Raw genomic sequence first — 13,217 nt, forward strand, 5'->3', positions numbered from 1 at the left:
TTTGACTTAAGTACTATAATTAAGTTTATTTATTAATCGAACGTATATAATGATGTGAAGAATCATATCAATTGCATTTTCCATTTAAAATCAAGCAAATGCAATGGAAATTGAGACGAAAAACTTTAATTGATGCAATAGACGAAAATCATTCAATTAAAAATGGTATATAGTGTATATATTTTAAGAACTTAATAATTTGTTGGTAATTGAAAACTCTGCTGTTTGGAGACCACTGTGCTTCTCTGCTGCTGTTGTGATTACGTACTGCACTTGGTGCACAATGGACAACTACGATGACAATGACGCCGGCCAAGTTATATGGCGCACACGTAGCGAAACTCCAGCACTCCACGCCCACGCCGGCACCTCCACCCAGTCCATCCATCCACCCAATCCACCCATTCACCCACCCACTGCAAACCCGCCTGAATTCAACCCGGCCAAACGACTTGGCGCAGGACAATGGCGGAATGCAAATGGCACACGGACGTGGGATGGATGAACACGGCGCGAAAATGTATATGCAGCTCTGGTCATCGGGACTGGTGCAATCATCCAAGAATCTGGACCACCACCAGCTGGGATCGGGATCCGCCGTATCCGGGGCAGCACGTAACCAACTCGGCCGGCAATTTGTGGCAGTGCAGACGCTTCTCTCGGCCGGCCGCCAATTAAGCAACAAAAGGGACGCGACTTTGCGTTCCGGGGAGTACGGGCATGGGTAGCCATTAAAACGGAGCGACGTTGCGAAATGTTTGTGACGAAACCAAACTGAACGAAACGTACTGCCTCCCGGACTCAATCCCGGCTGCAACTTTCGCCGCCGGATTTTCTCCCTCTTACTTGCTGCACATTTCGCAACAAAGTTGCCAACATCAAAGTAGCAACAGCAGTTTTTACACAGTGGGAAAATTTCAGTTCTCAAAAGCAAGAATTTCAATTAATTTATATTGCACAATTAAAAGTAGTCAAGTGATTAGAAACATTTTCCCATTTAGCTTTAATAACATCTTGAATATCTCTATAATTTGTTGATTTATTTAAGAAAACCAAGATTTTTTGTTACCACGCAGAAGTTGAAGAAACAGTTTGGAAAAGCCACAAACTTTATGCCTCCATTGCACCGTGGGCCATTTTAAAAGTTGTTTTCAAAACAACAGATATGATACAAATATATCGTTTAACAGTAAAAGGATATACCATCGATCCTATATACATATATTTGGATATTATTTTTCTAGCACATATGTATCATCTTATTTCATCTCGATGCAAAGAAATAATTTTTTTTGGCCAATATAAGTGCCCGTTGACCCCATAGTGCATAGCTCCGTCTCGGAGTTTTCAATTTGCTTTAAACATTTTTATTGTTTAGCGAAATGTGTAAGGACAACTGAAAGCGGACCAGGACCAGGCCAGGACGAAAAGACCAAAGCAGGACCAAGTCCTGCGCCCAACAAGTGGATGGCCGACCTGACCCCGCCAAACGTTGCTCGTTAGGTGGAATAAGAGCAAAAAAAAAACTGGGGAAAGCAAATGGTGGTGGAGCCATGGACCTGCCATGTGGATGGACTAATTTGCCAAATTGCCGTCCGAGGCGCCTTAACCGAAAAACTTTACACAATTTTCACTTAATTAAAAAATATACCACTTCTCAGTGCGCAACAAATTAAGTAGATGGCCTATTACATTAAGGTATTGGACGTCTTTAAGGTCATAGCAGAAATTGATAGCTCTTATTATTGAGCTTGTGCAACAAAAGGTAAAAACAATGTATCTTTTACTTAGTCCTATGATGTGGAGCACTGTAACTGACCGCTCCACTGAGAACATATGTTTCCAATATTTTCTAAACTGATTATTGGACAATAATAACCAGTATTTTGGCCAAAACTAAAAAAATAATGGACCAATGCAAACAAGTCATACCATTTTGGATTCGTCGTAGAATTTGCAATCAAGTGGCATTCACAGTTGAAAATGTTCGATTTTGTCAATTTTTCGCAAAAAAAGATGATGTTACCCCTTATAAAAAATTGAAAAAATTGCAAAATTTTAAATTTCTGGAAATCAGCGGGAAAGTGATAGGGATCGTTAGCTTAGATATTGAGCTGCACAAATCAGTTATTATTTTAGCTGTGCGACTAATTATAACGAAGCTATGATCAAAAATTCACCCGAAAATATGTCATTTTTCTTTTATTTCTTAACTGGATTTTTCGCAAAGAAAACAATCAGTATTTTTGTCATAAGCAAAAAAGTAATGGTCCAAATATGGAGTGTCATACCTCGTTGAACTCGTAATAAAATTTCCAATCAAGTGGCATTCACAGCTAAAAATGTTCGATTTTGTCAATTTTTCGCAAAAAAAGATGATGTTACCCCTTACAAAATTTGAAAAATTTCAAAATTTTTAATTTCTTGAAATCAGCAGGAAAGTGATAGAGATCGTAAGTGTAGATAATTTTCTGTACAGAGCAGTCATTATTTTGCCATTGCGACCAATTTTAGTCAAGTTTTTATAAAAAGGAACCTAGAAAAATCCAGAACTTTTCCATTTTTTCTTGTAGCACTTTTCGTGGAAAAGATAGTTTGGTAAAGTGATACCAGGCCTATGAATAGGTTCCTTAGCGTGACCATATTTCCCTTCGCTTATCGTTGTCGATGTGATATAAAAGCAAGGATGAGACAAGGCAAACGCATTGCAATATATCGCCGGCTCCTTCTTGCGTTGCAAACGGCCAATCCAATTAGTTTGGACTGTGTAAACAAGGAGCTTGGGCTCCACTCGCATGTGGCCACCGGGCAATAAAAATGGAAGCAGCACAAACAACAAAATAAGCAACAAAAAATCAACAACAACAAAAGCCAAGGGAACAGAGCAGTGAACAGTGCTGCCAGCTTTCCAACAGGAAACTAGCTGCATCTAGGATATAAACAAATGACTTAGTACGATTCAACACAATTCATAACTGAAAAATCTTTCTAAAATCAAACAAAAGAAGAAAAACTTAAATTAATGATTAATCATTTCTGATAGTGACTTAACTATTTTAGCATTAGAATATATTAAATTGGTATACCGTGCATGATCTATATGATGTATAGGGTTTTAGTTTTAGCGGGGAAATAGCCAAATCCGGCAGCAAGAATCTGCGATCCGGGACGCAGACAGGGAACGCACAACGCCCACACACGCATACAGGTGCAGGGGAGCGAAAGAGAGGGAGGAAGGAATCCAGTCCAGTGGACTTTGGACATAGACGCCGCCAGGCCTCAGGATGTGGGACTAGGAATAACATTTTTATATTCTCCCGGACTCTCTGACTCTTAACTATTTATGAGGTCGAGTTGTTTGTGCAGTTTGATTATTTTCCTGGCAGCAGGACAACGTTAACCTGTGACTTTTCATAATTCAGCATTTTGGCACAACGGGCCAGAAAGAGATGGCGAGAGAGTTGGGAGATCGCATTGGGAGTTAGCGGCGTGGGAGAGTGAGAGAGAGAGAGAGAGAGATCAGCTATAGTTGTGGGAATATTTATTGGCACACGTGTCGTGCGTTCCATTCTTTTGTTTTTGTTCTCTCGTTCAATTAAAAAATGCTTACTGCAACTGCAGAGCCATAAAAAATAAAGGAGAGATGCAACCAGCGATAAACGAAATTGATTTTATTTGTATAAATTGAAATTGGTTTCAACACAGTCGGCCAGAATCTGAGCTTATGAATAAAATGCAAAAATTCCAATAACAATTGCAATCTGGATGAGTACAGTGCACTTTGCTAAAGGCGCTAAAATGGTGTCAACTAACTTGATATCGCATGATATTATTGGCTATTTTCAGAATATTTGATATGAACGAACGCATTTAAAGGCAGGAAATGGAAATTGAAGGATAATACGATTGCTATATATGCATGTATGTATGTTTGTGTGTACATAACCAATATTCACTGTAATAATCGTGATGAAAACCGCAGGGGGGGAGGCGGTGGTTTGTGGTTGCTGCAGCTGCAAAAGCATTTTATTGTGGCCATCGAGGAAGCGTTTGTTAACTGCTGCCCGATGAGATGACGACCACGATGGTGATAATGACGATGATGAGGACCTGGCAATGGAGAAAGGAGCTGGTGGTTGCCCAAGAACCTCTCCGCTCTCTCCATCTCTACACTTCGAACGTTGCCAGCTTTAATTAAAAAGTTACCTGGGCAAAAATGTTTTAGCTATTTGCCCGGCGGCGATGGCAACCTGACCCTCTCGCCTTCGAGTGAATCCAATGAATCCTGTGAATTCCGTGAATCCTGTGAATACGCCGAACCCCACCCCTGAACCAAGCTAACCGAGCTGCCAGTCAACGGCTCTTTTGCTGCTGTTGTTGCTGCTGCTGCGGTGCAGGTGAAACTTTCTATTGGATTCTGGATGCCAGTTCCTGTGCCCCATGGACCATGGACCATGCCCATGCCCGTGCCACACCACTACTACTTACCAATTGATTCCCGGGAAGCCGGTATCGATATCCCGTGTAAACTTCGATTGACAGCCTGCAGCAAGAATCGGAATGGCAGCGGAAAGGTAACGAGCGTTCAATTGGATTGGTTTGGATTGGATTGGGGTCGGAATGGATTGGTTTCTGTTTCGTTTTCTGCAGAAAGCCAGTTTATGCGTGTTGCACTTCCCATATCTATTGCATTTCAAATTTGCTTTGTCCTTAAATGCATTTAACATTATAACATTTCGAATGTTGCGTGCGCACAAATGTATGCTACGTTATTTTTTATTGTGATCGTGGCTTCCAAAAGTGATTAAAGTGAAATGATTTAACTTAGTTTCAAATAAATAAAAGTGTAAACACTCTTATTTTTCTATTTTTTACACATTTGGCTAAGTTATCATAAGAGATTTGCTTAGGAAATGTTTTAAAAAAGTCAAACTTAAACGTTACATGTATATAAACTTGCTGCATGTTACCGAAATCATAAAATTGTGAGGCATAAACGCTGTAACTTCGCTGGAATGTCACCTACCATATATTCTACAACAATTTGGCCGCTTACGAGATATTGCATTTGAATGAAGTTCCCATGACTATGACTCTCGCGGGAAATGGGAGTGAAAGTGGGCGCCATTCGGGACGGGCGATGATTGAGGCCTCTGGGGTGCGATTTTCCCGTTTCCGCAAAAATACGAAGAAAAATATGGGGAAGGTACGGAGAAAAGGTCTTGAGATTGAAGCCGAGTCAAGCTACTCAAGGCGATGGAGAATTTTTTAATGATGTTACTTTCAGGAGTGCTCTCAAATCGTTTGAATACAAATTGTTCGCCGACTCCTCGATGTCCTCCCCAGTCTCAGGTTATATGTACATGTATGTATATATATCTGGCATTTCTCGGGATGTATTCATGAATTCTTCATCTCTATCTGCTTGCTCTGCCAGTTGGCAAGTTGTGAAAGTGAAATGCGAGACATGCTACCCGAAAATCCTTGAGGCTGCTAGGTATGCGGGGGCCTTTGATGGGTGGTGGCCATTGTCAATGAACCCAAAAGTTATCCCAGCCATGCAAAATATACGCAAACTGCACAAGCTGTGCACACTCGCAAAAACTATGCATCACATAACACAGATTTTTGTGTAGTTTTGGCACAATTATGCAACTTTTTGCTGTTTCTATTGAAGACTTTATTGGTTATTGACTGTAGTTGTCAGATAATATTCATTATTATTTATGAATTTGGGATAGTCACTTACTAATCGGAATATCTTCGAAATGAATCCCTAAGACAAGCCGAGTATCTATAACGAGTATCTATTTGCAAGATAAGTTCATTTGTTTCGGATATTTCGTTAATCCGTTTATTTATTTATTTAATAGTGCACACACACGGACCGAACCCAATTTGAGGTATCGAAGGAATGTCGGGGCCTGTCACTCACCCAATTTGCCCGTTTCCCCGCCAGGTGACACAACATTCTCCGGACGGAATGCAGCCGGATCCGGGAAAGTGCGGCAGGTGCGGCGTGTTTGTTGCGTGAAGCCGCGGGATGCGATGCCAACCAGCCTGGATCCATCTCAATTACCTTGTACGCACACCATTTCACCAATCCAAGTGGCAAGAAGCAGTTCAAGTTTGAGCTGTTCGGCTTGAGGTCTCGCTTATGAAACTACTAACTTGGCCAGAACTTGCCATCGAATTTGGCCCGCATGTGCAGCCCTGTCTGGAAGTTCAAGTTTGAGTGGTTCGCCTGTGAAGGGGACTTCGATTCGAGTTGCTAGTGTTCCAGAGTTTCTCGCTAAAAGTTGCAGCAATTACAAGATAGATGGGAAAACATACTGCAAATTATAAGTGAAGTGAGTTCTGAGTGTAAGGATAATGTATGAGTTAAAACCATCTTATCTGGTAGAAATAACTTTTGACTCGCTGATGATTTTAGGGGATCTAGAACTTCTTAATGAGATCTTAGCGCTAACAAGTATCTACTCAGTTATTGTATTAAATCGTTAATAAGTAAATACCTCGCTGATTGTCATGCAGGCACAGGAATGCCAGAATATCGAATGTAATAAAGGCCTGGCCAGAAGCGACAGGAGCAAACACATCCATACACGTTTGCCGAAGCTCCTGTCTGTCGTTTATATTTGCCATTAATCAGGCATATCCATTTACATGTGATGAACTTTATCCCTTAACCTGTTTACATGTAAATTACTTGCTGCTCATTTTCTGCTGCACGAAGAACTGGCAAACAAACAGATGCCATGCACAGCCGTATAAAAAAACAAACACACAGAAGTACAGTACGACTTATGGATCCCGAACTATATACTCAATTAATATGTTTTGAATACTAACTTAAGGATAACAAAATGTGATCTAAGACATAAATCGAAACGGCTCTTTAAGATAACCAAATGCCTTAAGTTCTTCACTGCCAATGCAACCTGTGCATGTGCCGCATTAATAATTGCGATTCGTACAATGAAAATGCCAGCGCTGCAATGCATTTTTCATATTTACCTTGGCCTGGCCGACCCAATGCGTTGGCACACACACTTACGGGTTAAACAATATCAAGCATATGCGAGTGCCATTACATCCTTGTAATTGCCAAAATAATGGGAATTATGCGTATGAGAAAGTCAACGCGGACGCACTTTGCCATCCGCCGGACGGATAGTTAATTGAGCTGTTGGCTGTTCGCTGGCTTACAATTCAAATTGTTGCCTTTTGTTGTTGTTGGCGTCATTAATGCGAGTGTTGGCACTTTCGCACGCACCTCTCGCTCGCTCGCCGCCTGCTGTCTCTTTTCGGCGCCAAAGTTTGCTGGTAAACACATTCATAAAGTAAATATGCAAACACTCGCGCACAGCGCACGTTGAACGACTAGTACAGGCTTATAAAAAAGAATGATACATTTAAAAAAAAAAGCTCAAAATTTCTTTATTAGCTAAATGTTCCTATAAAACATAAATTTACAGATATGTAACATTTTCTATTTTAACAATATAAAAAGTGTAAAAATGCAAAGGATTCAGCTGGAATAAATTTACAAATATCACTGTTATTGTGAACTCTGCTGTGCGTGCACACGCACACATTGTGCCAGTGATGCCCATGTCGATGGCGGCAGACATATGCTAAACGAGCCGAAGCCCCCGCCGCGCGCTTTCTATCGCTCACCCACTAACTTCCATTTCCCTCTCCACGCAGCCGAAGTCGTAGCCGAAGCCGAGGCCGAAGGGCGACGAGTGCTCGGGTCGGTGGGTCGCGTATAAAAGCCGCTGATGTCTGCGCTATCGCTTGCATTCTGCGTTCGGCTGGCGTAGGACGCGCTCTCCACTTGTTCTTGCTATCCGTTGCGCGATTTCCGTGGCAAAAGCGTAGAAGCGCGCCAAAAAAAGCGCGCGCAAAAACAAAAAGCCAAGCTAACGGGACAAAAGTCGCGCGCGACTCGTAAGCTTGTTTACTTTGCCATTATAAATCCGGCGGGCGCTTTGTTTGTGTTTGTGTTGATGTTGGTAATTCCCTGTGTTCCCCCTTCGTTTTTTTTTATTCAAGCGCTCCCGTGCGCTTTACGTTTTTCCCCTTTTTTTTAGGTGTTTTTTTTTTTGTGTCGTTGTTCAAACAGTGGCCAAGAAATAACAGGAACAAAAGCTAGTAAAACAAACGGGAATTTGCAAAACGGAAGAGTAAAGGAAAAGTGTTGCATTTCCGTCGCTTCGTCAAGTTGGTTTGGTGTTGTTGTCGTCCCCGTTACCGTTAGTCTCTCCATTACCGTTAGCATCTTGGCCGCGGCAAAATGGTAGCAGGTGTTATTTAGAAAAAAATTAGCACAGGCCAAACTACCTAAGTGAAATTTGAATTTAAAAATGGCTTACAAATTGTCTAAGTATTCGTATAAGGAATTATCCGCATAAAAGTACTCTTTTATTTATTAAAATATGCTTAAATAGGGAAATACGTTTTCCAGTTATATTTGGTAGGTAGTTTGAGTGACATGGAAATGCTGCCTGTCGATTGAAAGTAGTCATCGTAGTGAATGTTCACTATACGGAACTCCAACTGTAGCACAACTTCAACCAAATCACAAAAAAACAGATCCGACAGAAAAGAAAATGGGGGGCAGGACACGAGATATGGAGCAAAAAACCACAAGCGAAATTGCCTGAGGGTAAAAATCCCCAAAATGGCATCATAAAATCATTTAATTGATGATTTAGTGCAGTTCGTGATATCAATATAAAATTCTCCATTATCAGCCATGTTAGCAGCGCTCCCAGCCAGCCGAAAAAAAAAAAACTGGAATGTTTTCCATTCCGTGTTCTTTTTCACAAGCATATTTCAAACAACCGGACGGGGGAAAGCACCTGCGTTAAACATTTATGTTTTTAGCACTTTCTGCTGTCAATTTGGCACTCCTGCACTTAACAATGCAAAGTGGGGAAGCTCGTAAATGTCGGAAACTCCAGCGGAGCAACTGAAAATTAAAAGCACGTCTGGAACTCTTTATACGGTGACACATTTCTTTCAAAATATATATTTTCCGAAGAACACTAAGCTTTAAGTACAAAATGGTTTAGAAGCCCAAAGGGAAAAGTTATTTTATTGGAAGTGCAGCCAGTTGTGTGATTTTCACTAAAGTCTAAACGAAGTCTAGCAACAAGTAATCTGATCAAAAGTGTGATCGCTCTAAGCTTTAAAGTTTATAAATCGCCCAGAATGGTTGAGCTCTTCCATTTGATAAACCAATCAAAATGGAAATTGCATTCTTTGCAATGAAAAAAGTACTGCGAATATATATACTCGTATAGAACTTTCGAAGTTTTGCTTTAAAAAAAAAGTAGAACAGAATAGAATAGAAGGCATTTAAGTACTTTGGCAAAGTATTTCGGCGTGTGGCGCGGTGCACAGAGAAAGCTGGCTAAAACTTTTGGCACAAAGCGTTTGAGATTTCATTTTAATTCGTTTTCAATTTGGTCTAGCCAACCGCAGGGCAGACTTAATGCCTCGAGGATTGCTTAACTCATGCCCGAGTTGACAGCAAATACGCAGATCCCCCGCAAGGCGATTAAATTTGGCACGGTTTAGGTTTAGGTTTGGGTTTGGGTTTTGGAATCTGGCTTTGGGTTTGGGCCTTGGTTACTCAGCTCCATGGGTATTCATGGGCCAAAGTTCATTCAGGGCAGCCAATTTGGCGGATTCATCAGCCACAATACGGTTGACAATACAAATACGATACGAAGCTAATTATATTCATTGAGGCTAGCGTGTCTGCGAATTTATTTCAGATCAACCTCAATATTTGTTTGCCACTTTTGTGAAACTATATTCTAGCTAGAAATAATTACTACCGCTTTTGCAAAACATAAATTTGTTTGCTGTATATGTAGTTTAATTTGAATCAAGCAAATTAAATTGTCTGTGGCAATTTCAGGCAGCTCGCCTTGTTGTCTGAAATATGCAGGAAACAATTTCGGTGCGGAGAAAATGTTTAATTTAAAATATGAAATCCTCGCATAAATCATTAAAGTGTTAAATTTACGTTCATGCCACACACACATTTTAGCCTCCGAAATTCATATTAATATGTCTTTCGGTATAAAAGCATACATAACATGATTTGCCCTGCAATCCAGGTGCTGATATCCTTTCACTTCTTTGAAGGCTCCCTTGAACGGAACCAGCTCGGTTTTTATCGACGTACATACGTTTAATTGGAAATTTTGAGGTAGCAGGGTGCACAGCACACAAGGCGTTAGAAATTCTTTGTGAAATTTAATCTTACGCAAATAGCAATCTGTTGAAATTGAATCTGTTATCGGGGAATCCCCGGCAAATTGAATTTCCAAAAATGAAAACGAATGATTCGTGGAGGTTTCTGTGCGCCAGCTTATTACTTATGACCCAAAGTGCAAGCTGCACTGGGTACAGGTTTAATTAATTGCTTTTTATTTGTGGATGCGTTCTTAAAATAACCGTTTTATAAGCCATGATTCCAAATTACTTTAAAAGGATATCACTGCTTGAAAGGAATTCCTCGAGAGAAACTTGTAGATTTCGATATGCAAGTTCCCTAAACGATAAAGTTACACTTTGGCACTTTTACTTTCCCACCAAGAAGTTGGATGACTTGCGAAAGTAAACCGCAAACTGATTAATGCCATTTATGCCCAACGAATCTGGCTTTATGTACCAAGATTGTCAAGGCTGTCAAGGGGGCGTGGCGGTAGGGAGGCGGGAAAAACGGCTGAAGTGGGCGGTTGAAAGTGAGTTACACGTCGCCGTTGTGATGCTGGCACGTTGAAAACTTTTTCGGAATAAGTTGAAGGATGTGGCAAGTCGTAAAACGAGGCGGTGTTGCAAAGTACGCGGCCACGAAAATTTCCAAAAAATTTTTAATGCACACAGGCACGTGAAAATCGCCCAGCGGCTATTAGAACATCGCCATCATCATTATTACCGCACATAATTTACCCATCAAACGCCACCCATTTGCCCATACCCAAAGCGAAGTTTCCACCCAAAAACCATCGCCGGATAAATTTGTCATGTAAATACAATACAATGAACGTGTAAACATTTATTATGTGCTTACCATTCTGTCGTTGTTGTCCATGCTCAAATCTGTCAATTGTCTGATTTAAATTGTACACGGATTTGTTTTATTATACCCGCTGTTTGAAAATAAACTCGGGTATGATGAAAAGCAGTTGAATGGGGGGAACTTTCGGCTTTATTGTTAGTCAATAAAGTGCCCATAGATACCAAAGCATATAACTTAAAATAACCTTTGAGATTGGTTATAAACTAAGCAGTATTCCCAGAAAGGTTATAAAAAGAGGGTATCATGTAGTCTTGTGCTTTCATGTATGTTATGTTATGAATGACCTTCGCCTATCAATAACTGTGCAACATCAACATTTGCAGCAGCAGCATTAATTTCAAAGTGTTTGGGTATTAGTGACTAGCGATAAACGATATCCGAGAACAATAATTCCGCAAACGATCTGCAGGCCGTGCAATCTGCTCAAAATGCTTAAAATGCCGCTGCAGCTGAGCAGTCAGGATGGCATTTGGCCAGCCCGATCCCGGCGTCTCCACCACCACCACCAACTGGCTTATCATCATCAAAAGCAGCAGCAGCAGAAACAAAAGCAAAATGGAGTGCAGCAAGGACGTTCGCCGACATTCATGCCAGTGATGCTGCTCCTCCTGATGGCCACTCTGCTCACGCGCCCGCTGAGCGCCTTCTCCAATCGTAAGTAGATCCTTCGATATATGACATCCAATAATTCATAGCTCATAGTGCTTTTCATATTATAAAATGGCTAGAAATGTTGCAGAGCAAAGTAATTCCCTTTGTAAACAGCTAAATATCTTAACTAGCGATGCATTTCATTTCTATGCTGATTATCTGAAATCAAAATTGGTGTGGAAAACACAGATTATTTGTAGCGGAATATAAGGACAAGAGCATCCTTTCGTGATCCTTGGCTTGGCATCCATCGGAACTCTCACGCAGTCATCTCAAGTACGCAAATGCATAGGCGGGTCGGCATTTTGGGAAGGCAAGTTCAGTTGCCTGTTTGCCAGCTTGTTTATAAAGCTGTCCGTCCGTACGTCCGCTGGTCCGTCCGGATGGATGGCTGTCCGTCCGTCCGGATGACTGTCTGTCTGTCTCCGTGAGTGTCAGTCCGTGTGTACGGGTAATGGCGTATGTGTGCGTGTATGCGTGTGTCGAGGCATGTGGATGTGGAAGCATGCGTGGGGCATTAAGTTATCAAGTGGAGCAATGGCAATGGCATCGCCGAAGAAGATGGCGGATTTGCGGCCAGCCCTCTCGACTGTGACATGTTTGTTTGTTTCCCAGCTACAAGCATTAAAATTCGCACCCACCCGCACACATCCGCACAATCCGAAGAAGAAACGCAGAGTAGGGTAAAATTGAGATGTAGCAGGACGAAGGAACAAGGACTAAGGACGATGCTATGCCAGACGGAGTCTGGGCCCGAGTAGGTGGCTTCCTCGCCTCGTAAAGTTCATGGCTTGGTGGCTTGTTCCGAGCACCGACTACGACTACTCAGACTGCGACTACGACGACGCCTTGGCTGGCAGGACAGAAGGCGTGCATTAAAAATCAATAGAAGTTACAAATGTATCCTTCCATTGCGAAAAAGGGGCAAAACATTTGTGGCGCCATTTGTGCGCTGACAGCCTGACTGACTGACTGGCTGACTGGCTGACTAACTGAATGGCCGACTGGCTGAATGGCTGACTGGTTCGCTTCGCTGCTCCACTGCCCACGACGTCGGTGGATACTGCAAGGGTTAACGGTGTTCCGGGGAACGGAATGTGCACCGTGCAGGTGTGCCAACGTCATCGGACGACTGATTTTGCAGATCCCCAGCCACAATAGTAAATGCAGTGGGATACAATTTATACGCTCGACATGAAGGTGGTAAAAACTGGAAAAATATAAGCAAGCTAGGAGTAAGACATTTTATGCCAATCATAAAAAACAGCTACACTTGCTTAATATCATTGATAAAAAAAAAAGGTAGAAATCCGAAAATATCAAATTTTTTTCATTTTTCTACTTTTTTCGCCAAAAAATAATCAGTATTTTTGTCGTAAACAAAAAAGTAATTGTCCAAATATGGAATGGCATACCTCGTTGAACTCGTAATAAAATTTCCAATCAAGCGGCATTCACAGTT

At 41.5% G+C, this 13,217-nt stretch overlaps 1 protein-coding gene across 3 annotated transcripts in view; it reads left to right on the plus strand.

The window, feature by feature from the left end:
• Window positions 1-7,799: 7,799 nt before the first annotated feature.
• The window catches only part of LOC6725406 (tyramine beta-hydroxylase), a 37,388-nt gene continuing 31,970 nt past the window's right edge, over window positions 7,800-13,217 (plus strand). Inside the window, exons 1-2 of one of the 3 annotated variants that reach the window (XM_016173593.3) lie at window positions 7,800-8,018; window positions 11,428-11,758. In XM_016173593.3, coding sequence (XP_016038481.1) covers window positions 11,533-11,758 — 226 coding nt within the window. In that variant the 5' untranslated portion in view covers window positions 7,800-8,018; window positions 11,428-11,532. The remainder of the gene's footprint in view (window positions 8,019-11,427; window positions 11,759-13,217) is intronic. The other 2 variants (XM_016173594.3, XM_039296635.2) reach the window with 2 other exon arrangements.

Source organism: Drosophila simulans, chromosome X (genome assembly GCF_016746395.2).
Source record: "Drosophila simulans strain w501 chromosome X, Prin_Dsim_3.1, whole genome shotgun sequence".
Taxonomy (NCBI): domain Eukaryota; kingdom Metazoa; phylum Arthropoda; class Insecta; order Diptera; family Drosophilidae; genus Drosophila; species Drosophila simulans.